The sequence below is a fragment of the Lissotriton helveticus genome, chromosome 10 (genome assembly GCF_964261635.1).
Source record: "Lissotriton helveticus chromosome 10, aLisHel1.1, whole genome shotgun sequence".
NCBI lineage: Eukaryota > Metazoa > Chordata > Amphibia > Caudata > Salamandridae > Lissotriton > Lissotriton helveticus.
In genome coordinates this window covers 7,467,336-7,493,259 of record NC_136071.1, presented here as the reverse complement: position 1 = coordinate 7,493,259, position 25,924 = coordinate 7,467,336, and the positions used below count along the sequence as shown (strand labels likewise).

Sequence of the window (25,924 nt, the reverse complement as noted above, 5' to 3'; positions counted from 1 at the left end):
TCCGGGTTTTGTCATCGATCGTACCATTTTCAAATGCCTGATTGATAATCAGTGTCAAGTTCTTAGTGTATTCATTAGTTGGGTCCCCAGGTAGTATGTCTTATAGATTGTTATCCATGATATGGATCTCTATCTGTTCTTCATAGAAAGTGGTGTCCATCACCACCAGTGCACCACCTTTGTCAGCATTCTGACACATGATATTAGCGTTGTTTGCTAATTGTAGTAGGATGTTCCTCTCCTTCTTGGTTAAATTGCCGTGTCTAATGGGTGATTGGAATGGCAGTTTTGTAATTTCTAGCTTGACCAAATTTTCGAACGAATCGATAATCTTGTGGCTGACAGGGGCCATGAATGTGCTATGGGGACGTAGTCCTCTAAGCAAATCCTCTGTTGGAGGAGGTGTTGGACATACATTCTGAAAAAAATGTCGTAGTCTCATGTTGCGTGTCAGTTTGAATAAACTGACTTCCAATTCAAGAGTATTCGTTCTGGTCGTGGGGACAAAGGACTGTCCCTTTTGGAGAGTCATAGTTTCATCACGAGTCAAAGGTGTGGAGGAGATATTGATCACAAGGTTCATGTCTGATGTCATCTCTTCCTGTTGGGCCTCTTGTTCTTGCCCGTGGGTGGTGTCTGTTCTTTTTCTGTTACCACGGCGGGTCTTGCCCCGCCGGGGTCGGCTGGTGGATCCTGGCCTGGGTCCAAAAAATGAACCGCAGGTTGGGCGGATGTGGAAGGTGTTTGAGGATCTGAAGTGGCTGTGGTGTTGGTTCGTCGATGTCGGTTTTCATCTTCTTGATGACATGGAACAATGTTAACGATAGAATCCAGTTTACATGGGAGCACAGCACAACCAAGGTGCATTACCTGGATGTTGAGGTCCATAGAGATGAGGAACAATGGTACACGAACCTATATCGCAAACCAACTGATCGCAATTCTACGTTGCATTATACCAGCTTTCATCCTTGGCAACTGAAGAACAATTTGCCGTTTGCCCAACTGTTACGGGTCAAACGTATAGTTTCCAATGATGATGACAGGAAATTGGAGATGAAGAAGCTTCTGATGAAACTCAAAGAACGTGGGTACCCACCACCGATCCTTGATCTGGCTTTGAATAGAAGTGACACGATTAGGAGGAAGACACTACTGTCACCAAAACCAAAAGCTCAGTCCAACCGGATGGTTGTAGTGTCCAAATATTCCACCATTTCGAAAACCTTTCAAAACATCATACGGAAACATTGGCCTGTTTTAACTTTGGAATCAGATTTTCAAGGATTGTTCAATCAACCGCCTGTGTTTGCCTTTACAAGAGGTCGTAACATCAAAGAGATGCTCTCTAGAGACATGCCATCAACCACTCAGGTAACCTACAAAGGTTTAAGACCATGCTACAACTGTAGCAATTGTAACAACTGCATCGTAGGCAATACCACCAACCATCCCCTCAAGGGATACCCCATTAAGTTGAGGGTGAATGCCACCTGCAACACCAGTAACGTGATCTACCTTCTGAAATGTCCATGCGGCAAATGCTATGTGGGCCACACTGAGAGGAAGATACGTGTTCGTATCCTCGAACACAAAAGTAATATACGTACTAACAATCAGAAATCCAGCATTGCCATACACTTCCAGGAGAATCGACATAATGTGGCACAACTCAAGTTTTTAATACTTGAACAAGTCAAAGTGACCATGGACAACAAGAACACTCTGTTGAAGCGTGAGAACTTTTGGATCCGATATTTGTCCACCATGGCTCCGCACGGTCTCAATGACCGAATGGAATTTTTATGTTATTTGTGATTACTTTATGTGCATGTGCATGCTTTCCAGGTTATACTCTCTCATAATTCTGTATTCTTTATTTATTATTTGGCAATTTACACTATCTCCTTTATATGCCTCTTGCTCTCTCACACACTTTAACACACTCCAAGATGGCGCCTATGTTTTTCCCTTAACCGGCATGATTTGAACATCACCTAGCCTTCTTCACTGTTTAGCGTCTTTCACTCGCGCACTTAACCGACACACAGGGCGTCCGCTCGCTTGTTCACAGTGGGAACTCTTCGGAGCCCGCGTTTCGTTAACTTTTACGTGAGTACCTGAAGCTTGATGTAGATTCAGATATAATTCGGATGCATACGGTTTTTCACCACACTCCGCACGAGTAAAGGGTTTTTGATGTATGTATATTGGTGATGGTATGATCACAGTGTCTCACGAAATACCGGCAGCGTTTTTCACACGTTATCAAAATATGGTTTGATACCTTGGCGTTTGGCTGTTTCTTTGTCTTTAACTATTGGTCCATTTTATTTACTTTGCTACTGAATGGCACGCATGCAGTCATTGTCTCTAGTTACCCTGGAATTGTCAACATATAGATTTCTTATTATTTATTATGTTTTACTTGCTGAAATAGCGATTCTTTCGTTTTGTTTGTAGAGTGATCCCCTGAAGAAGGGCAGAGCCCGAAATGCATCGGGAATGGGAATCAATATAGCTGTGTACTTTACTCTGCACCTAAGCAGGATGCTTATGAAATAACGCAATTTGAAATTATGGACACGTTTAATTAAAACATGAAACCTTGAACCTCACCATTTGGAGTACATTTGTCTATGGAATAAGACCGGTGTGTCTTTCTACGTAGTGCTTTGAGTCGCTTCTCCCTAGCCAGGGGGAGGCATTGCATTAGTTCTCACTGAATTGTCACTGTCAGGCCAGGCAGCGACTTTCTCAGAGCACACCACAGATCATCACCAGTACGCCCCAACCAGATTTACCCTACTGCTGTGCGAGTTCCACAATCCATTAGTATTCACTTTTCCTGACCCAGGAACCCAGCACGCCAACACATTCATTATGAATTTCGATTCGGTCTCAGGGATGACCGATCAAAAAGCGAGCACATTCGCTTTCACCGCAGAAGATGCCGACAAAATATATGGCATGATCCAAGATGACATCACCTCCACTGCCAATCCCCGCAGTGTGGAGAGTAATATCAAGCAGTTACTCTACCTGCTGAAGAAAGAATCAAATCAGAAATTACACGCAAGCACTCTTATACGGTACCATCGTGTACAAAGGATCCCACGGGGCCTGAGGGTCCCACTGAAACCATTACTGTGCAAGAACAACGCCAAATTTGTTGAACGCTGGTATTCCATTCTAAACAAGTGTTCGCTCGACTTGATATTGCTGATAGTCGAGGAGTTATCAAAAACCCTGGAAGAACTTACTCAGGAAATCAAGAACGTCAGAGTTGAGCTGGACAATGCCATGACCGCCGAAGAACTCAAACAAATGCTAGAGGACACTATGGTCCAGATAGATAAACATACCCGTGAAATACAGGAGAGGAAACTGAGGAAGTTCAAGAGGGACACCATAGATTATAAGCTCGGCGAGGTATACACCTGGGCATAGGTGTATGCCCGCCGACGTCCCAACAAACCATACAATCCGTTTTCCGGGGCTGAAACATCATCATCCGAAGATGAAAACCGACATCGACGAACCAACACCACAGCCACTTCAGATCCTCAAACACCTTCCACATCCGCCCAACCTGCGGTTCATTTTTTGGACCCAGGCCAGGATCCACCAGCCGACCCCGGCGGGGCAAGACCCGCCGTGGTAACAGAAAAAGAACAGACACCACCCACGGGCAAGAACAAGAGGCCCAACAGGAAGAGATGACATCAGACATGAACCTTGTGATCAATATCTCCTCCACACCTTTGACTCGTGATGAAACTATGACTCTCCAAAAGGGACAGTCCTTTGTCCCCACGACCAGAACGAATACTCTTGAATTGGAAGTCAGTTTATTCAAACTGACACGCAACATGAGACTACGACATTTTTTTCAGAATGTATGTCCAACACCTCCTCCAACAGAGGATTTGCTTAGAGGACTACGTCCCCATAGCACATTCATGGCCCCTGTCAGCCACAAGATTATCGATTCGTTCGAAAATTTGGTCAAGCTAGAAATTACAAAACTGCCATTCCAATCACCCATTAGACACGGCAATTTAACCAAGAAGGAGAGGAACATCCTACTACAATTAGCAAACAACGCTAATATCATGTGTCAGAATGCTGACAAAGGTGGTGCACTGGTGGTGATGGACACCACTTTCTATGAAGAACAGATAGAGATCCATATCATGGATAACAATCTATACGACATACTACCTGGGGACCCAACTAATGAATACACTAAGAACTTGACACTGATTATCAATCAGGCATTTGAAAATGGTACGATCGATGACAAAACCCGGAGATACTTAACACCTGTCAAACCTAAGGCTCCTGTACTACACATGCTACCTAAGATCCATAAGCATCCCACCAGGCCTCCGTTTCGACCCATAGTATCCACTAAGGGTAGCATCCATGAGAAAACGGGCAAATTTCTGGACAAATATTTCCAACCTTTTGTTTTGAACACCAAATCACATGTACGCGACACCACAGATTTTTTGCTGAAATTGGCACCCACTATGGATGAGCTCAAAAACTCACAAGTGATCATGTGCACAGTGGATGTATGCGCACTTTATACTTCAATCCCACACGATCAGGGTATTGAAGCAGTGGAACAAATATTGCTGAATTCAGACCTAGATCACGACTTGAAAGTGTTCCTGATGGAATTGACTGTATTTACACTCTACAACAGTTATTTCACCATACATGACAAGTGGGTACATCAATTAAATGGTACGGCCATGGGAAATTGCGCAGCTCCCTGCTACGCGAATATTTTCATGAAGCAGTTCGAGGAGAAACGCATCACCAACCAGATTAAATGGCATGAACATGGCAAACTTTATTTGCGTTACATTGACGACATTTTTTTACTGTGGGATGGGACTGCCCAGGCCCTCGTGGATTTCTTGATGACATGGAACAATGTTAACGATAGAATCCAGTTTACATGGGAGCACAGCACAACCAAGGTGCATTACCTGGATGTTGAGGTCCATAGAGATGAGGAACAATGGTACACCAACCTATATCGCTAACCAACTGATCGCAATTCTACGTTGCATTATACCAGCTTTCATCCTTGGCAACTGAAGAACAATTTGCCGTTTGCCCAACTGTTACGGGTCAAACGTATAGTTTCCAATGATGATGACAGGAAATTGGAGATGAAGAAGCTTCTGATGAAACTCAAAGAACGTGGGTACCCACCACCGATCCTTGATCTGGCTTTGAATAGAAGTGACACGATTAGGAGGAAGACACTACTGTCACCAAAACCAAAAGCTCAGTCCAACCGGATGGTTGTAGTGTCCAAATATTCCACCATTTCGAAAACCTTTCAAAACATCATACGGAAACATTGGCCTGTTTTAACTTTGGAATCAGATTTTCAAGGATTGTTCAATCAACCGCCTGTGTTTGCCTTTACAAGAGGTCGTAACATCAAAGAGATGCTCTCTAGAGACATGCCATCAACCACTCAGGTAACCTACAAAGGTTTAAGACCATGCTACAACTGTAGCAATTGTAACAACTGCATCGTAGGCAATACCACCAACCATCCCCTCAAGGGATACCCCATTAAGTTGAGGGTGAATGCCACCTGCAACACCAGTAACGTGATCTACCTTCTGAAATGTCCATGCGGCAAATGCTATGTGAGCCACACTGAGAGGAAGATACGTGTTCGTATCCTCGAACACAAAAGTAATATACGTACTAACAATCAGAAATCCAGCATTGCCATACACTTCCAGGAGAATCGACATAATGTGGCACAACTCAAGTTTTTAATACTTGAACAAGTCAAAGTGACCATGGACAACAAGAACACTCTGTTGAAGCGTGAGAACTTTTGGATCCGATATTTGTCCACCATGGCTCCGCACGGTCTCAATGACCGAATGGAATTTTTATGTTATTTGTGATTACTTTATGTGCATGTGCATGCTTCCAGGTTATACTCTCTCATAATTCCGTATTCTTTATTTATTATTTGGCAATTTACACTATCTCCTTTATATGCCTCTTGCTCTCTCACACACTTTAACACACTCCAAGATGGCGCCTATGTTTTTCCCTTAACCGGCATGATTTGAACATCACCTAGCCTTCTTCACTGTTTAGCGTCTTTCACTCGCGCACTTAACCGACACACAGGGCGTCCGCTCGCTTGTTCACAGTGGGAACTCTTCGGAGCCCGCGTTTCGTTAACTTTTACGTGAGTACCTGAAGCTTGATGTAGATTCAGATATAATTGGGATGCATACGGTTTTTCACCACACTCCGCACGAGTAAAGGGTTTTTGATGTATGTATATTGGTGATGGTATGATCACAGTGTCTCACGAAATACCGGCAGCGTTTTTCACACGTTATCAAAATATGGTTTGATACCTTGGCGTTTGGCTGTTTCTTTGTCTTTAACTATTGGTCCATTTTATTTACTTTGCTACTGAATGGCACGCATGCAGTCATTGTCTCTAGTTACCCTGGAATTGTCAACATATAGATTTCTTATTATTTATTATGTTTTACTTGCTGAAATAGCGATTCTTTCGTTTTGTTTGTAGAGTGATCCCCTGAAGAAGGGCAGAGCCCGAAATGCATCGGGAATGGGAATCAATATAGCTGTGTACTTTACTCTGCACCTAAGCAGGATGCTTATGAAATAACGCAATTTGAAATTATGGACACGTTTAATTAAAACAGGAAACCTTGAACCTCACCATTTGGAGTACATTTGTCTATGGAATAAGACCGGTGCGTCTTTCTACGTAGTGCTTTGAGTCGCTTCTCCATAGCCAGGGGGAGGCATTGCATTAGTTCGCAGTGGGAACAAGGGCAGGTGGTGGAAGAAACGTAGGGTTAACAACGGGCTGACCCGCAGCCGCTGGAACAACAGGAGGAACTACAGGAGGAGCCACAGGAGCAGTAGCACCCTGTGCATAAGGAGGTGGTGATTTCATTAAATACGATAACAAGGAATCCTCCTTCGAATCTTCTTCTTTCTTATCTATGCTAGTCGGTAAAACCGGATAACATTTATCTATTTTCATGTGATGTAATCTAGTGGAAACTTCCATTTCCTTTTCTTCTTTTTCTTGCTTACATTCTCGCATAGCTTGCATTATCGGAACGAACCCTTCTCTTTGATCCTTTTTAAGTTTTTTGATTTCTTTCTGCTTGGCCTCTTTACGCCACAGTCGAAAAGAATCAAACATAGCTGGCCTAGCTTTCCTTAAAAATAATTTAGCCTCAAGATTATCTAAAATCGTAAGTTCAAAACTTCCATGCGGTGGCCAACTAAGGTCACCGTCTTTCTTCGTGTAGCGGACCCAGTACTCATTATATATAATAGGACCCACACCAAGTCGACTGTAAAGCTCATGTATCGGAGTTCCAACTGGAGGTATCGGACACGAGTCCTCCAACCGGGAATCCATTGCGCAACATTTGAAGATACTAAACAAACCACTATGGCTAGGCATCGTGCACACTAACCTAGTATCAAACTTCAAGGGTTACCGAAGTACTAAACCTTCGTGTAAGACAAAACCCTCGGTTTTTGGCAATTGCAACTGTCAAATAAAAATACTAAGAACCAATACTAAGAACCACAAATGCAATGGAACCATGCAATACAACAAAGCCTTAAGGCTACCACAAAGCTCAGTGAGCTGCAACAACAAAGCCTGTAAAGGCTACAACAAAGCTCGATGAGCTAGAACAACAAAGCTTTAATAGGCTAATCAACAAAGCTTCAAGAAGCTAGAACAACCACTAAGGACTGGGAGCGACCCACAAATACTTAACTCAGAACTTCAATGGCGTCACCAGGAAGGCCCGTCTATCGTCTCGCTTGTACGTAAGGTCTGCGCCGGGCGTCGAAGACAGGTCGACAGTCAGGGCATCGGTCCGTCGCAGCCGTCAGGAGGTGGGAATCTTCGCAGGGAAAATCTTCGGGCCACTTATTTCGACAACAGGATCGATGAAGCGGGGTGCACCTTCCCTCGGAGATTTCACACGAAGTTCCTCACGATCGTCAGGCTTTGGACCGGTACCGCTGATGTCGCCCCACGTTGGGCGCCAACTGAAGGACTGGACTTTTAACAGAACCAGCGGTGCCAGGGAACAACACCTATAACCTTCATGGGATACCTGTTTCGGCGCACAACTACAGAGACACGGGACACTTCCTTCGGCGTCAAAGATCAGCGTTTATTTACTGCAGGGAAACAAGAGTCATTAGAAGTACATCGGCATGTAGGTTCTGCGAGTCTGCTTCGAATTGCATATGCAGGTCGCTCTCCTTTATACACAAATGTTGCCATTGCACAACATGCGAACAAAAGATTACAATTCAGTTCCCACAGTAAACTTCAAAAGGGTCGCTTTCATGTGTTCAGAATCCCGGAACATAATTACAGTAGCAATGCCGGTTCCCAACTGTAAAAGTACATCTTCCCACCATTAGGCATACCCATTAGAGTTGTAAATGACAAAGAAGAAGAGACAAGAGCAGCTGCAAGGAAGTCAGATACGTGTAGAGAAAAGAGTGTGGGGGTAATATCCGAAGCATGATTCGTCGGATCAAAGAGTTGGATCCCATCTCCTGCACGGCTGTCACAATAGGCCGGCACGGCCAGATTACCCTCAAGCTGAGCCATCTGCCTTCGTTGTGACATTCCTCCGGCCATAAAGACGCATGAAAGGAATATGCGTCTTCCGCAAGGCTTGGGAACTAGAGGGTCAGGGGGCGAACAGTTACCTGCTCGCTAACTACGTGAGGGCAAGAAACAAAATGGATGCCGTATCTAAAATGGAACCCGAGGGTTCAGATGAAGAATCCGTAATATTAGGCGAACCCTAACAGGTAGTGTAGCGAGAATGCATACACTTACCGAACTCACCATTTACGGTTCGTAGATACCAAACTCGTCCATATTCGGTAATGCCCAGAACGTTGTAATAATTTTTACGGAACCTCAGTAGTATATGAGGATGAGTTGAAAAATCCTTCATAAACCAAATAGCCCGTGGTGAGGTCCTAGTACAGTTATTCTAGTGGGTGATGGGATTGCAGTGCGTGTGTGTAGTGAAAAAAGTGTAGTAAAATTGGGTGATGGAGCAACGAGTACTTTATTCTTGTTAATGCCCGATCCTCCAATGTTAAAAACAGAATAGCATAGGGCAGTTTGAAGCAAATAACTGCCTAAAAAAAGTAGGTCGACATGTTTCAGCATAAATGGAACAGATAGTCCCTGCCTTTCTCAGGACCTTGTCTATGTCCGTATGCAAGCGGGTCCTTGTGTTGACCCTTAGATACTAATGTGTTTGTCATTGATTATATAGGGAATGTATCTATGTCTGGTCTTTAAACTTTTCCCCAAGGCCCCCACCCACCTAGTTGTTTTTTGTCACATCGATGACATCATCATGTTTGGGGTTATCACCCCCGTTCATGATTCTTTTGTTTTGGCGTGCTGGGTATAAAGAAAAAAAGCACTCAAAGCTCCTACTGATCGAGGTGGCGTCCCAAAGAGCGTTGCCTCCTCCTCGCTTGGCTCCGTAAAGCAGAAGACTGAGTGACCAAACCCAAGAGGGGCATGATTGATTTTCTGGAAGGAATATTGCAGCGAGATTATTGTAGCAATTAATGCAATATTATTGGGTGACGTGGCAGATACTGCTTTCAGACTGTCACAATAGGAGGAAATTAGTTTAAACTCTTATTGCATTTGGCTTTGGGTAGCTTTGTGTTTACCCCATGTGTGGTGGATACAGGCATTCTGCATTTTCCGGCCATCTATTGTTGGTCTTGGACATTATAACGCGTTTTAAAAAAAAAGTCCAGCCCCAGGATGTGCGGTGACTCCTGCTTGGTGAACAATGCGCGTGTGCACCACCTCCACATTGGATTGTTTTCTGCACTCGATTTTGGATATGACCAGCATCAGAACGAGATCATTGCTAATTTTTTCGGCTTAATTGTGCAACTTTTCAAGACTGATGACTCTTGATAAGTCACCGCGCAGTCAACCTCTATTTTACTATTCTCCCAGCAGCACTATCTTCCTATAAATGTCCTGAAAAGGTGTTAAGAACTGCAACAATGAGATTTTTGTAATATTGAAATATTGTAATTTCTGGTTGCATAGTATTTTTGTGTGGAATATTTCTTACCTTTTGTACCCTTTATAAAAAAATTGCCAATATAATTTTCTTTTTTGAATACATATACCGTATTAAAAAAATTCTTTGGAAGATTTGCTTATGTGGAAAAGATTGAAATTGCATCTAAAGGAATTGAATTGAAAGGTACTGGATAGAGCTCATTAACATTGAAAGCAGAAATCACTATGAATATGTGGCTTAACCAATCCCTTGTAGGCGCCTGTACCTGCCAATACTTGGTTTGCCCAAGCCTCCAAGGGTGTATTGGGTTCCCACTTCCCCTAACATTAAATGTTCCAGTGATTGGCAAAGGTGTTTGAGGTTGTACAGGCTCATAGTCACTCTATATTATTGAACTGGAGCAAAGTCCCGTGGTCGCTGGCCGTCTGACTTCAGTTCAGCTGATGGCCTCGTTTGAGCTGCTTTGAAGGTGTTGGTTTTGGCTTTGAAGAAACTTGCTTACCTCCTGAGAAGGTTATGAAGAGGTGGCTAAAAGGTGGGAGCATGCTAGGCCTTTTTGGGGTCCTCTAACATACGTTAATAGGCCTTATCTTGTTTTGGTTCCATCATTTACCACCACTGCCCCCAGACCGCGATAGGCCAAGACTCCCGTTTTGCAGTTGACAGTGAAGTCGAGCACTTAAAGATGACTTTAGCGGATAGGGGAGGTTAAAAACTCAGATTCATTACAATGCGGTGTCCAGATGGTGCGGTACTTTAGAAAAAGTAAATAACTTTATTAAAAGGTAGGACTGTTACAAGAAAGATGCAGAATGCAGCAGTGGCCAGCAGGCTGAGATGTGTCCCATACTTTGTCCTCGATTCTATTGAGTCTGTAGTTCGTAGTTTGAGTTAGACCCACAGAGGGGCCTCAGCGGAGTGGAAGGATCCAGGAGCATTGACGCTGGACCCAGCTCTGGTGTGTGGGTACAACAGCTACCAAGCAGATGAAATAGACGGTGTCACTCCTAAAAAGAGGGGCGAGGCAGACGGAAAGGTTGTGCTCCAAATATGTAAAAATGAATGAGGGACACAGTGTAAGAGTTGTAAATCAGTGGAATCCCACTAGCAGTCGACAGTGCACCTGGTAATCCCCTCAAGTGATCAGGGACACCCAGCGTGAATGAATTAAACACTTGAGCGGTAAGCGCTAGAAAGGCGGCTCAAACACTTCTGTCAAGCTTTTTCCAGTGAGGTGCAGTGCGGCTTGTGTAAGACTGTTAGCTGATGCTCAGGAATACTGAGAGAGCGTGAGAGAGAGCGAGAGAAAGAGAGCAAGAGAGAGGAGAGAAAAAGAGAGAGAGAGAGACTTTTTGTCCTCACACCCCTCTCGCGCAGTTTCTCTAGAAATGTTTCGATTTTTAGGGGGTTGTCAAACCTATAATGTAAACTAACAAAAAACTCCCTATATCTCGCTATATCTCTTTGTTGATGCGATAAGAAAAACACCTGTGCACATCTGTGCTATCATGGGCATTGCGGTGGTTAGCAAAGGATTTCCTTGCACTCCCGTTAGTTGTTTTAGAGAATCCCTCACCTTGCTTCGCCGTTTATCACAGACAAAGAATTGTTTGGTAACCATTTCACTTTCTTCCTGCAGAATGCCAACGATCCGGAGTGTGTGGGCGACAGGTGAGACTCCATTTACTGATCTGTGACCACCTGCTCTTCCACGATGCAACTAACCATGTCATCGCCTCCTTTGTGTCTCACCTTACATTATCCACCTTTATAATCAGTCGACGTCACACCTTCCCATACAGCCACCTCGTTTGTCATCTTCTCGCTTGGAGCCTTTCTCTGCCATGTTGCCGCATCATCAGTGGTTGCACCTCTTCCAGATTTCCTCACGTGGCCAACTCTTTCGGCCGCACCTCAACCATCTCCTTCTGAATTCACCTTTCACTTGTCCCCTCCAAAGTACCTCGCCTGTGTCCCATCTTGCTTTAAAGCGTACCTCACCCAGAGCACATTCTCTTACTCAAATATCTTCAACCAGACCAGTTTCTCCACTGTGATGTACTTTATTCAAATCGCACCAGTCATAGCTAGCGTCGCCTCCCCTCTCTACGGCTACACATCATCTGTGTCTACCTCAACCATGCAGTACCTTGACCATGTCGCTGCTTCATCCCTGTCTTCAAGATGCCCACATCGCCCTCCTTCCATTACACGCCATTGCTGTCTCTTTAGTCTTGACTTTTCCTCACCTATGTAACATGAAATCATGCTCTATACGTTGCCTCCTATTTCAGAACACATCTCGTCCATGTCAACACCTACTCGGCGCACCTCACTGTGTCCTCCACTCATCTTGGGTTCACTAACTTCACTTGTCCGTCTCCTCCAACAGCAGGCTTCTTCTTGCTCTTGTCGCCACCTCTTCCAGGATGTCTGGCCTCCTCTATCATCTACTTCTTTGTACTCAAGAGCTCACCTCACACTTGCTTCCATCGCCTCTTGAGTGCATCTGTTCCTCCGTGGCAGCACCTCACCCGCTCATCAAAGCCACACCTCACCCGTGGCATCTGCTAGACCGCACCTTGCGCCTGTCCCCTGCTCCTCGGGCCACACCTCGCCATATCTCCTGGTCCTCAAGGTCTCACCTTGGCCATCCCTACTCCTTACCCAGGAGTGTCTTTGACCACGTCACCCTTGGCTGCACCTTATTCATGTCTCTTCCTCCTCCTCCTTCTCCAGGGAGGAATTGGGGCACACAGATTTCTCCCCATGTATCTTGCTTCTTCATCCAGGCTACAACTCACCCATAAACATCTTTATCAATATATTATGCTCACCCATGTTTCCTTATCCATGCTGCTCCTCGCCTATGCCCTCTGCTCCTCAAGGTAGCAGGTCACTCATGACCTTTGGTCTCATGACTACACCCAGTCCCTTTCCCCTGCTTCTTGAGCTGCACCTCCACCATGGCCCTGGTTCTATTGGCCACAACTAGTCCCTGTCCCCTGCTTCTCAAGGCCACACCTAGCCCATATCACCCGCTCATCAAAGCCACACCTCACCCGTGGCTTGTGCTAGACTGCAACTTGTGCGTGTCCCCTGCTCCTCTGGGCTACACCTTGCCCATGTCTCCTGGTCCTCAAGGCCTCACCTCAGCCATGTCCCTTCCTCAACCTCCTTCTCCGTGTACCCTTTACCCATGTCATCTGATCCATGTTGCATGCCAAAACTGTCCACTTCCATTCAGGGCCCCAACTTGACCATATAACGTCCTCCTCCTTGGTGCGCCTCGTCCATCACATCACATCTCATCCATAGTAGCACCTCGTGCACGATTCCCCCTGCTCTAGGGTGCACATCTGACCTATGTTTCCTCCCTTATGGTACACCACCTTCATTGTTCTGCCTCTTCCAGACCACACTTTCTCCATGACCCCGCCTATTCATTTTCAACACATCGCCATGTGCCCTTCTTCAGGCTGCACCTCACACACACCCACTTTTTCAGACCGCACCTCACCTGTGTCCCCTTTTCCACCAGAGTGCACCCCTCTTCCTCCTCCAGACCACTCGCATTGTCCCCTCATCTTCTTGGCCTTTGCTGTTAGTGACTTTGGCCTTCCTTGGCAGCGGGATCGAGAGTCCTTTTCTACTTGCAACGCTCTCCTGAGCGCACCTCATACTTGTTCTCTCTTCACCCCTAGGGCTGCACTCGAAGAGCTGCAAACGAAGCTGAAGGACGCTGAAGCAAGGTCTGTAGTGAGCCTCGGTGGCTGCTTATGAGGGTCTGAGGGGAATAGGATTGTGTGGAGAAAGGGTTTGAGGGACAGTGAGGGGAGTGATGCGGAGACTCCTACAGGGAAATAGGACGGTGGAGGAAAGGGGGCTGCAAGGCTTTGTAAGTAGAAAGAAAAACTGAAATAGGGGAAGTGAGGGATACATTGGAGACTGGTAAAGTGTGAGGGAAGCTGGGTACTCTGAAGAATGTTCTGAGAGGCAGTGCGAGGGAAGAGTGGAGTAAATGTATGGGTAAGTAGAGAAAAAGAAATGGCGGTAGTGTGGAGAACAGGATGAGAACAATAATATAGGAAAGTGTGCCGGGAGGAGTATGAAATAAGGGGAGCCTGGAAGAGTGGGGTGAACAGCATGGAACAGGAAATGTGGGACAGTGTTTTGTAAATTAGAGGGCAGGGGAGTTGGTGACTGGAATATGGAAGAACGGGAGTAAAAGAGAAACGGGAGCAGACGTAAATGCGGTTTTCACTGGGTTTGAGGCCTTCATTTGGCTAACCGGGCAGTCTCTGTTTACAGGGCAGTATCTGAGGTGGGTGTTAACCACGAATGTCCCACAGCCACAGTGATGCTGCTCTGGGAGAACCAGGTACCCCTAGACTCCTTGACTGTTTGTGGGTTGTGATGTTGAGCAGCCGAGCCTTAATCTAGGAGGGGATGGGCATTAGAAACCCAGCTAGAACCTGACACAGCAAACCACGCTCAGCACTGTTGAGGAGTAGCAGCGTATGTTCTAAAAGTAAGGTGCAAAAAGAAAACGTGTGGCACCCTCTGGGGCTGAAATGTGACATAGATTTGTTTAGCATTTGCACACAAAGCACTTCACTTTCTAGATGATTGGCCCTATGGCCAGCACTTTCATATAACGCTCCACGTGCGTCAGCCTGAGAACCTCGTGACTTATTGTGTCTTTTAGCATAAAAGTGCTTCTTTGTTCCAGTCAGCGAGACAGTCGGGAGTCAAAAATTATCCTGCACTGCAAGCGAGCTTATTTTGGTATATTCCTGTTTCATCAACTCTGGTTCTAGGTCTGAGGCTGAAGAGGTCCGTGGACTGAAGCCGCAGCTGCTGAGTTTCAAGCACAAAGTTCTCAAAATGATCCCATGTTGCAAGCGTGCTGCTTCCGGTATATGCCTGTTTCATTGAGACTGGTACTAGGTCTGAGGCTTAAGAGGTCAGTGGACTGAAGCCTCAGCTGCTGAGTTTCCAGCACAAAGTTCTAAAAATAGCCAACGCTGTCCGACCCAAAAACGGCACTCTTACAAAAAAAATATATATATATTCCACCCAGTGAAATCCATAGTGCAGTTGAGGGCTGTTTCCGAGACTTGTTGCCCAGATAATTGATGCTGGGGTCTGGCTGCTATATCTGGCAGGACACCTGTTACTTTTATACAAAAAGCGGTATAGGGTGTATCATAGAAGCCATTCCCTGGGTGAAAACTGACATTGGGGACCCATATCATGTCAAGTCCATCCCAGTAATTCTATCGAGGACGTTTGCTACATCTACTGCTCAATTGTGACTGTAGCCAAGTGTCCTGCACAGTTGCAGTAATGAAAGACATCAATCAGTAGATCTGTAGAGCGCTACTAGTCAGCTGTGAAGGTATCCAGGCGCTGACGGATTCCGGTTGATTAGCTGAATAGCCAGGTCTTCAGGGACTTTCGGAACTCTGGAAGAGTTTGGGAAGTCCGTAGATGAAAGGGTAGCTCGTTCCATTTCTTTGCTGCGAAGTCGGAGAAGGAGCGACCTTCTCATATTCTACCTTGGGGGCGAGGGTTAGAGAAAGCGACACGGAGCGGAGGTGTCTGGTGGGCTGATTGAAGTTGAGGCAGTGGTTCATCTGGGGAGGTACTGGACCAGTCTGGCCGTGGCATTCTGTATAGCGTAGTCGTCGAAGTAGGTGAGCTGCGATCCCTTCGTAGAGAGCATTGCTGTATTCCACTCGGCTGGAGATGAGGGCCTGGGTGATGGCACCTCTTGCGTTCAGATCATCCTTTTCATTCTGCGTCAGATGACGTCCTCTGCTGATTGTGTGATGATTTGTGGAAGTGCCTCATTGCTCCGTGGCTCTTTCGATGCAGTTCACTCTCCTGTGCTGGCTGATTCTGACTCTTCACAGTTAGTTGAGCATGACATCTCCAGAAGATGATGACCTTATATCGTCCCAGCCGGTCGCTGAGATCTCTGGGGAGCATGCAGATGGTGGTCCCCCGCATTCGTCGCGCTCGGATGGGAGGGAGATCCTTTAGGTTCCTCGCCAGTAAATACTGGAACGAACTTCCGTTTGATTTCCGGATGGAACCTTCAGAATCTCGTTTCAGGCTGAAACTGAAAACGTACTTATTTCCCAAGGTCTAGTTGCCTGCTGCCTTGTGTCCTCTCCCCTCGGGGCTGTTGGACTTTCCTTCGGAGGTCTGTCGGTATGCATGCATAGCGCGGGGACGCACTGTTTTTATGTGTAACCAGGCGCTTAATAAATGTTTTTATTATTATTATCTCATTAACCTCTGCCCCCTCCAGTGGCAGTGCCACCTGTCTGTCTGCATGGGCTTGCTTTGGCAAGGGAGTAACAGTCCTTGTCGGTCGGTTCTGTTTCTTTCCCTTTCGCCTTCTGTGTTGCTCTTGTTGAGGTCTCTCCCCAGAGCAGCGAAGGAAAAGCACATACTTCAGGTTCATCTGCATCGTTCGCATTTTACCCCAAAGAGATGTCCGCTCTTGCTGCATCACTGGTGTTAACTTGGGCAAATATCATCTCTGTTGTGCTCACCATTGAGTGTCCGGTTTGCCTCACCATCGTTAAGATGAGATGTCTAGGATAGGATAAGAAATATGTTTGAGAAGCGCTCGAATGCCACGGCGTCTTGGCGCTGGTGTGTATGGAAGTGGTACAGCCTATGTTACTAGGCAGCCACGTTTTCACGATCTTCCTGAAGGATTGTCGATTTGACTGGAATCTCATGGCTGCTGGCATTTTGTTCCATAACTTTGCTGCACAGTTTGAAAAAGTTCTTCCACCCCATCTTACTCGCCTAATCCTATCAGTCTAGAAAAAGTTGTAGTTACCACCAGCTGGGGGTAACAAATGCAGAGACAAAAAGCGATCGTCACGGTGGGGTGAGAATGGGGGCATCATCAAAGACAACCAATCTTCTATGTATTGAACCAGGCTCGGGTCTTCCGAGGTAAGCCCACCTCGCAGATGTCACGGCTGAGAGCTGCCTTTGGCATCCTCTGCTGTTCCTGCCAGGCAGCTGCTCTGAGGTCTCAGATTTGTTGCTCTAGCTCAGTCATTGGCTGTAGGGTTTGTAGTTTACGTTGGTTGTCCCTACAGAGCCCCATCTCTATTGCCAGTTGGTCCATTTTGAGTTCGTAGGTCGTGATGGATTCTTCAATGGCCTCCAAAACTGAGTCCAGATTATCTGGGCAGTGTTTTCATGATTGAGGTCCACCCTTCTGACCTCAGTAAGACTGTAGGTTCATGCTTCGAGGTCCGGGAGCCCACCTGGCACCTTTGCAGCAGTTTTAAACAGCCTTCCGCATTGGTTTTCTCTGCAGTCATCTTTCATGGTTGAGCCATCCTGAGCAAGTCCAGATGAAGTCACTTGCTTCCTCTACGAGTTTAAAAGGATTAAAAAAAAAAAAATGTTTTTATTAGATTTTTTTGCATAGAGTTAAACAACAGCTACAGACATAACATTGCTCAACAATGTAGCTGGGCCCAGATGTTACCACGGTGAAAATGACAATAAGAAACACAAACAACAAGCCAGCACGTAATAGCAAAGCAAACCAGCTCAGGAGGCTGGGGAGTCATGTCACGTGGGGACAGACAGGCAGGGGGAGCTCCCACCAGGAGTATGGCCAGGCAGGATGTGTGAACACGTCATGTGAGATCAGGTGGGGGGGAGGTCACAACCCCTGAGAGGACACTCGATGGAAGCGGGAACCATTTATTGCACAGAGGTGTGTGTGGTGTGCTGACACTGCATCCGCAGGTGCCTGTGGTCCCCGCATGTCTCTTGGGAGCACTCACCTCGCCTGCATGCTTGCATGCACCGACATAAGTATAGTGCATATAGGTACGGGCTCAAGGTGGGCACGTGTCATTCTTAGCTTCTACGTTGAGCCGAAAGGTCTCTCAGCATTCACCACTGGTGCTGGAAATTCCCGTCATGCAGAGCCACTAGAGGTTGTGAGCCTCTGTCCGAGTCCATGTCAATAGGTCGAGCCAACGCTGGAAGTCAGGAGGTACGGTTGCCTTCTACGCCTTGGCCACCTGATGTTTGAACAGAATAAAGGCTAGGTCAATAAATATAAAGACACAAGACTTAACAGTGGAACCTTCTAAAGAGCAGCACCTAACAAAAAATAACTGTGTGATAGCTAATATCCCTGTATTCTACTTGGGGGATCGTGTGCACACTGGAAAACACCCACTGTAACTGTGCTCGTTCCTTACGGAACTAAATCAATTGATTGTAATAGCAAAGGTGCACCACCACATTTGACATATGATTAAACAATTTCAAAGAGTCACAGAAAGCATCAAGTTCCTCAGATTGTTTTTCCTTTATTTAAAAAAAAAATAGATGAAGCACCATACGACCGCGGTGCGTCTTCTGTTGCAACAGAAGGCGCATCGCGGTCGTATTCGGTTTCAATATTCTGATGTCTGCCAGCGGTTCTATTTCAAACTGATAGGGACATTTAATCCTCATACTTTCATGTAAGTTTATGCTGTTACTTGGATTTATGGCTATTATGGATACCAGTTAGATTCAGTACTGTAGTTTATATTGGCTCACACGCCGGACAGATATACACGTTATATTTCTTTTGGAGAACAGCTAATCTTTTTCAGTTACTCTGGAACTCTTATTCTATATTCGTCGAGAGAAGCTTTATTCATCCTTCATTATATATGCTCTTCAGAATCTCATCTGCCATGCTTACTAGAAGCCTTCACTACTTACGGAAGCCCTGAAGAAGTCCCTAGTTTGGGACGAAACGCGGCGGCTGTATGGTGCTTCATCTATTTTTTTTAAATAAAGGAAAACCAGTCTGAGGAACTTGATGCTTTCTGTGACTCTTTGAAATTGTTTAATCATATGTCAAATGTGGTGGTGCACCTTTGCTATTACAATCGCTAGGTCAATAAATGTATGTAAATGTTTGTCATTTTTCGCCCGGGGTTAATCCCCACCAGAGAGAATGAAGGCATGGGAGTGAGTTAATGTGCTACCATCTCTGCCACCACCACGGTCACTCTATGCCAGACCAGTTGCTACACCGGGCAAATCCCACACCATGTAGTGAAATCCTGCTTCCTCTAACGTACAGTGGGGGCGTGCGGGGGAGAGCGTCGGGAAAGTTAGGCCTGATGTGGATAGTCAAATTGTGTGAAATTAAACCTGGGATGATGGGATACCCCCTTTATAGTGCCCAGGACCCAGCTGTGTCTAACCGAGGCTGCGGTAATACTTCATCCCCTCTGGCGAACGCCCCTGCACATGGTCACCGGTTCAGTAGGACTTAACAAATTCCCCAAAGTGTGCAGCAAAAGTACAGGTCTCGGAGGCAAAACGTGGCCCACCAGAAGGCACCAACCGCAGTAGTAGACTGGGAGCCTCACCGCAACAAAATGATTCAAGGTGTGTGTGCAGCAGGATAATAGGGGGTGGCTTATCCTGACTACCCCCTCCAGCCTGTCACTGGCATTTATATCGCCTCCTGGCATTTGGATGCATGCTCCTGCCATGCCCCAACAGACTGCTCTTACTGCTGCTGGTATTTTTTCGGTGGGCAGTTCATGGTAGTGCCTGCTGATAGTCCTCTCAATTGGCACCCTTTTCCTGCTTTTTCAGCCTCAGCAGATTTCAGTGGCTTGGACTGCCAAAATTTGACTCATCCAGACGATTAAGGGCCACCCACCTTAAGGTCCCACCTGAACGGGTCAGTTTGCTCCCCCAACCCCCCTTACTCCCACTGTTGAGATCAAAGCCTTTCTAATGTCGGGCGACCTAGTGGAATCCTGACTCTCACTGCTCGACAGGCGCCATTTTACTCGAGTGATACCGTACCGCTTTCACTGTGGATACACTGGCCCAGGCTTGGGGTGCCCCTGCAGGTAGGAATAATTACTAGTTGCTCCCCAATTTTCAGCAGGGATGACACCAGTTGAGGCTGAACTTCTCTACCACAAGCATATACCGTACCCAGTTTTGGGACTTTACTGCCATGTGTGGGACTTGCGGAGTTCTCTCAAACAGTGGGGCGAACAGTCATTTGGGGGGCCCAGTGTGTGTTGCTCGGGTCCCAGGATCCACACTTGAACCTGCGGATCTCATTGGATGCTGCTAAAAGTCTGGCGGCTGGTGGGAAGCAAATCAGGAGCTGTCCTCGCGTGTGCTAAAGGCTCTGTTCCTCCCACTCCCCATCCCTGTTACCCCTTCCGGGAGAAACCTCCATCTTTCCTGAAGTTCTTGCTCAGCAAATGGTTGTACTTCGTTCATGAATTACCTCTATATCCTTCTTGGTTGGATCTGGATTGCACCTTGAGTTCAGAGTTTCACCCGTCCTCATGAGTACTATTGGTTTTGCTGAAAAAGTGCAAACTTGCCTCCATGACCAATGTTTGAGGGCTTCTTCAATCCTGCGGACGCATCAGGTTTCTGATGAGTTTGCAGACTCTATGTCCAGTGTCCACACCGAGACCAGTTCTGATTGGCTCTGCTGTGGTGTGCAGACTTCCTTACTCTTGTTGCTAAGGGAGATGGCTATCACACTGCAAGATGGATAGGGCGAGTTTCTCCCAAGAAAGGGAAAAATAATAGGAATAAAGTGAGTGGATAGGTCACCACCCACCCCCATCAGCTAAACAGGTTTCGGGTAGAAGCAGAGGAGCATGTGTGCATGCTGGAATGACCGGAGTGGACGTCATCTGCTTAGCATAAAGACCGCCATTTTGTGTCATACAGTTGGGGTTAAATGGACCCCGGCACCCACCATTTTATTCCAAAACATGAAACCGGTTTCCCCTTTAAATATAATTAAACAGACTGCCACCTCTTGGAACCTGCATTGTGCCTAATAATCTCACTCTAATGCATACAAACTTGCCAGCTCACTCCTATTGTGAAAAACAAAAACTTTGGACCTAGAAGTATTAGCCAGCATCATGCCCTTCTCCAATTTACCTTGGAAACGATCTACTAACTACCATTTTGGGTCTTCCCCAGCTTCATCGTGAAGACTTCAACCCTGAAAGTCAATGTATCTTAAATGGCCTAGGCACATGCGTACTCACCTTTTAATTCGGCGGCTTTCAATACTGCTGATCATCATAGGCTTGTGTCAATCTACTCTACAACAAAGAATGGGCTCAAGCAGCTTTCAATACTGCGATCATCATAGGCTGGCGTCGGTCTACTCTGCAACAGAGAATGGACTCCAGCAGCTTTCAATACGGTCAATCATCATAGGGTGGCGTTGGTCTACTCCTCAACCGAGAAGGGGCTCCAGCAGCTTTCAATACTGCTGATCATCATAGGCTGGCGTCGGTCTATTCTGCAACAAAGAATGGGCTCCAGCAGCTTTCAATACTGCCGATCATCATAGGCTGGCATCGGTCTACTCTGCAACAGAGAATGGGCTCCTGCAGCTCTCAATACTGTGATCATCATAGGCTGGCGTCGGTCTACCCTGCAACAAAGAATGGGCTCCTGCAGCTCTCAATACTGCCGATCATCATAGGCTGGCATCGGTCTACTCTGCAACAAAGAATGGGCTCCTGCAGCTCTCAATACTGCCGATCATCATAGGCTGGCGTTCGTCTACTCTGCAACAGAGAATGGGCTCCAGCAGCTTTCAATACGGTCAATCATCATAGGGTGGCGTCGGTCTACTCCTCAACAGAGAAGGGGCTCCAGCAGCTTTCAATACTGATCATCATAGGCTGGTGTCGGTCTACTCCTCAACAGAGAAGGGGCTCCAGCAGCTTTCAATACTGCGATCATCATAGGCTGGCGTCGATCTACTCTGTAACAAGAATGGGCTCCAGCAGCGTTCAATACTGTGATCATCGTAGGCTGGTACCGGTCTACTCCTCAACAGAGAAGGGGCTCCAGCAGCTTTCAATACTGTGATCATCATAGGCTGGCGTCGGTCTACTCTGCAACAGAGAAGGGGCTCCAGCAGCTTTCAGTACTGCACTCTTCATAGGCTTGTGTCGGTCTACTCTGCAACAGAGAATGGGCTCCGGCAGCTTTCAGTACTGTGATCATCATAGGTTGGCGTCGGTCTACTCCTCAACAGAGAAGGGGCTCCAGCAGCTTTCAATACTGTGATCATCGTAGGCTGGTGTCAGTCTACTCTGCAACGGAGAATGGGCTCCGGCAGCTTTCAATACTGCGATCATCATAGGCTGGTGTCAGTCTACTCTGCAGCAGAGAATGGGCTCCGGCAGCTTTCAATACTGCGATCATCATAGGCTGGTGTCAGTCTACTCTGCAGCAGAGAATGGGCTCCGGCAGCTTTCAATACTGTGATCATCATAGGCTGGCGTCGGTCTACTCTGCAACAGAGAATGGGTTCCAGCAGCTTTCAATACTGCCGATCATCATAGGCTGGCGTCGGTCTACTCTGCAACAGAGAATGGGCTCCAGCAGCTTTCAATACTGTGATCATCATAGGCTGGCGTCGGTCTACTCTGCAACAGAGAATGGGCTCCAGCAGCTTTCAATACTGTGATCATCATAGGCTGGCGTCGGTCTACTCCTCAACAGAGAAGGGGCTCCAGCAGCTTTCAATACTGTGATCATCATAGGATGGCGTCGGTCTACTCCTCAACAGAGAAGGGGCTCCAGCAGCTTTCAGTACTGTGATCATCATAGGTTGGCGTCGGTCTACTCCTCAACAGAGAAGGGGCTCCAGCAGCTTTCAATACTGTGATCATCATAGGCTTGCGTCGGTCTACTCTGCAACAAAGAATGGGCTCCAGCAGCTTTCAATACTGCTGATCATCATAGGCTGGTGTCAGTCTACTCTGCAACAGAGAATGGACTCCAGCAGCTTTCAATACTGTGATCATCATAGGCTGGTGTCAGTCTACTCTGCAACGGAGAATGGGCTCCAGCAGCTTTCAATACTGTGATCATCATAGGCTGGTGTCAGTCTACTCTGCAACAGAGAATGGACTCCGGCAGCTTTCAATACTGCGATCATCATAGGCTGGCGTCGGTCTACTCCTCAACAGAGAAGGGGCTCCAGCAGCTTTCAATACTGCGATCATCATAGGCTGGTGTCGGTCTACTCCTCAACAAAGAAGGGGCTCCAGCAGCTTTCAATACTGTGATCATCATAGGCTGACGTTGGTCTACTCTGCAGCAGAGAATGGGCTCCAGCAGCTTCCAATACTGTGATCATCATAAGCTGACGTCGGTCTACTCTGCTACAGAGAATGGGCTCAGCAGCTTTCAATACTGCGATCATCATAGGCTGGTGTCGGTCTACTCCTCAACAGAGAATGGACTCCATCAGCTTTCAATACTGTGATCATCATAGGCTGGTGTCGGTCTACTCTGCAGCAGAGAATGGGCTCCTGCAGCTTTCAATACTGTGATCATCATAGGCTGGTGTCGGTCTACTCCTCAACAGAGAATGGGCTCCAGCAGCTTTCAATACTGTGATCATCGTAGGCTGGTGTCGGTCTACTCCTCAACAGAGAATGGGCTCCTGCAGCTTTCAATACTGATCATCATAGGCTGGTGTCGGTCTACTCCTCAACAGAGAATGGGCTCCAGCAGCTTTCAATACTGATCATCATAGGCTGGTGTCGGTCTACTCCTCAACAGAGAAGGGGCTCCAGCAGCTTTCAATACTGATCATCATAGGCTGGTACCGGTCTACTCCTCAACAGAGAAGGGGCTCCAGCAGCTTTCAATACTGTGATCATCATAGGCTGGTACCGGTCTACTCCTCAACAGAGAAGGGGCTCCAGCAGCTTTCAATACTGTGATCATCATAGGCTGGTACCGGTCTACTCCTCAACAGAGAATGGGCTCCAGCAGCTTTCAATACTGATCATCATAGGCTGGTACCGGTCTACTCCTCAACAGAGAAGGGGCTCCAGCAGCTTTCAATACTGATCATCATAGGCTGGTACCGGTCTACTCTGTAACAAGAATGGGCTCCTGCAGCTTTCAATACTGCGATCATCATAGGCTGGTACCGGTCTACTCCTCAACAGAGAATGGGCTCCAGCAGCTTTCAATACTGATCATCATAGGCTGGTACCGGTCTACTCCTCAACAGAGAAGGGGCTCCAGCAGCTTTCAATACTGTGATCATCGTAGGCTGGTACCGGTCTACTCCTCAACAGAGAAGGGGCTCCAGCAGCTTTCAATACTGTGATCATCGTAGGCTGGTGTCGGTCTACTCCTCAACAGAGAATGGGCTCCTGCAGCTTTCAATACTGTGATCATCATAGGCTGGTACCGGTCTACTCCTCAACAGAGAAGGGGCTCCAGCAGCTTTCAATACTGTGATCATCATAGGCTGGTACCGGTCTACTCCTCAACAGAGAAGGGGCTCCAGCAGCTTTCAATACTGTGATCATCGTAGGCTGGTACCGGTCTACTCCTCAACAGAGAAGGGGCTCCAGCAGCTTTCAATACTGTGATCATCATAGGCTGGTGTCGGTCTACTCCTCAACAGAGAATGGGCTCCAGCAGCTTTCAATACTATGATCATCGTAGGCTGGTACCGGTCTACTCCTCAACAGAGAATGGGCTCCAGCAGCTTTCAATACTGGTGATCATCATAGGCTGGTGTTGGTCTACTCCTCAACAGAGAAGGGGCTCCAGCAGCTTTCAATACTGCTGATCATCATAGACTGGTGTCGGTCTACTCTGCAACAGAGAATGGGCTCCGGCAGCTTTCAATACTGCGATCATCGTAGGCTGGTGTCGGTCTACTCCTCAACAGAGAAGGGGCTCCAGCAGCTTTCAATACTGCGGTCATCATAGGCTGGCGTCGGTCTACTCTGCAACAGAGAATGGGCTCCAGCAGCTTTCAATACTGTGATCATCGTAGGCTGGTATCGGTCTACTCCTCAACAGAGAATGGGCTCCTGCAGCTTTCAATACTGTGATCATCGTAGGCTGGTACCGGTCTACTCCTCAACAGAGAATGGGCTCCTGCAGCTTTCAATACTGCTGATCATCATAGGCTGGTGTCGGTCTACTCCTCAACAGAGAATGGGCTCCAGCAGCTTTCAATACTGTGATCATCGTAGGCTGGTGTCGGTCTACTCCTCAACAGAGAATGGGCTCCAGCAGCTTTCAATACTGTGATCATCATAGGCTGGTGTCGGTCTACTCCTCAACAGAGGGTTCCAGCTGCTTTCAATACTGTGATCATCGTAGGCTGGTGTCGGTCTACTCCTCAACAGAGAATGGGCTCCAGCAGCTTTCAATACTGTGATCATCGTAGGCTGGTGTCGGTCTACTCCTCAACAGAGAATGGGCTCCAGCAGCTTTCAATACTGTGATCATCGTAGGCTGGCGTCGGTCTACTCCTCAACAGAGAAGGGGCTCCAGCAGCTTTCAATACTGATGATCATCATAGGCTGGTGTCGGTCTACTCTGCAACAGAAAATGGGCTCCAGCAGCTTTCAATACTGTGATCATCATAGGCTGGTGTCGGTCTACTCCTCAACAGAGAAGGGGCTCCAGCAGCTTTCAATACTGTGATCATCGTAGGCTGGCGTAGGTCTACTCTGTAACAAGAATGGGCTCCAGCAGCTTTCAATACTGTGATCATCGTAGGCTGGTACCGGTCTACTCCTCAACAGAGAATGGGCTCCTGCAGCTTTCAATACTGCTGATCATCATAGGCTGGTGTCGGTCTACTCCTCAACAGAGAATGGGCTCCAGCAGCTTTCAATACTGTGATCATCGTAGGCTGG

The 25,924-nt window shown here is 46.9% G+C and overlaps 1 protein-coding gene across 7 annotated transcripts in view; it reads left to right on the top strand.

The window, feature by feature from the left end:
- IKBKG (inhibitor of nuclear factor kappa B kinase regulatory subunit gamma) overlaps nt 1-25,924 on the top strand; it is a 147,879-nt gene that overhangs the window by 63,299 nt on the left and 58,656 nt on the right. For all 7 annotated transcript variants that reach the window (XM_078664530.1, XM_078664527.1, XM_078664531.1 and 4 more), the window contains 2 exons: nt 11,800-11,831; nt 13,865-13,912. In XM_078664530.1, the coding sequence (XP_078520656.1) occupies nt 11,800-11,831; nt 13,865-13,912 (80 nt within the window). The remainder of the gene's footprint in view (nt 1-11,799; nt 11,832-13,864; nt 13,913-25,924) is intronic.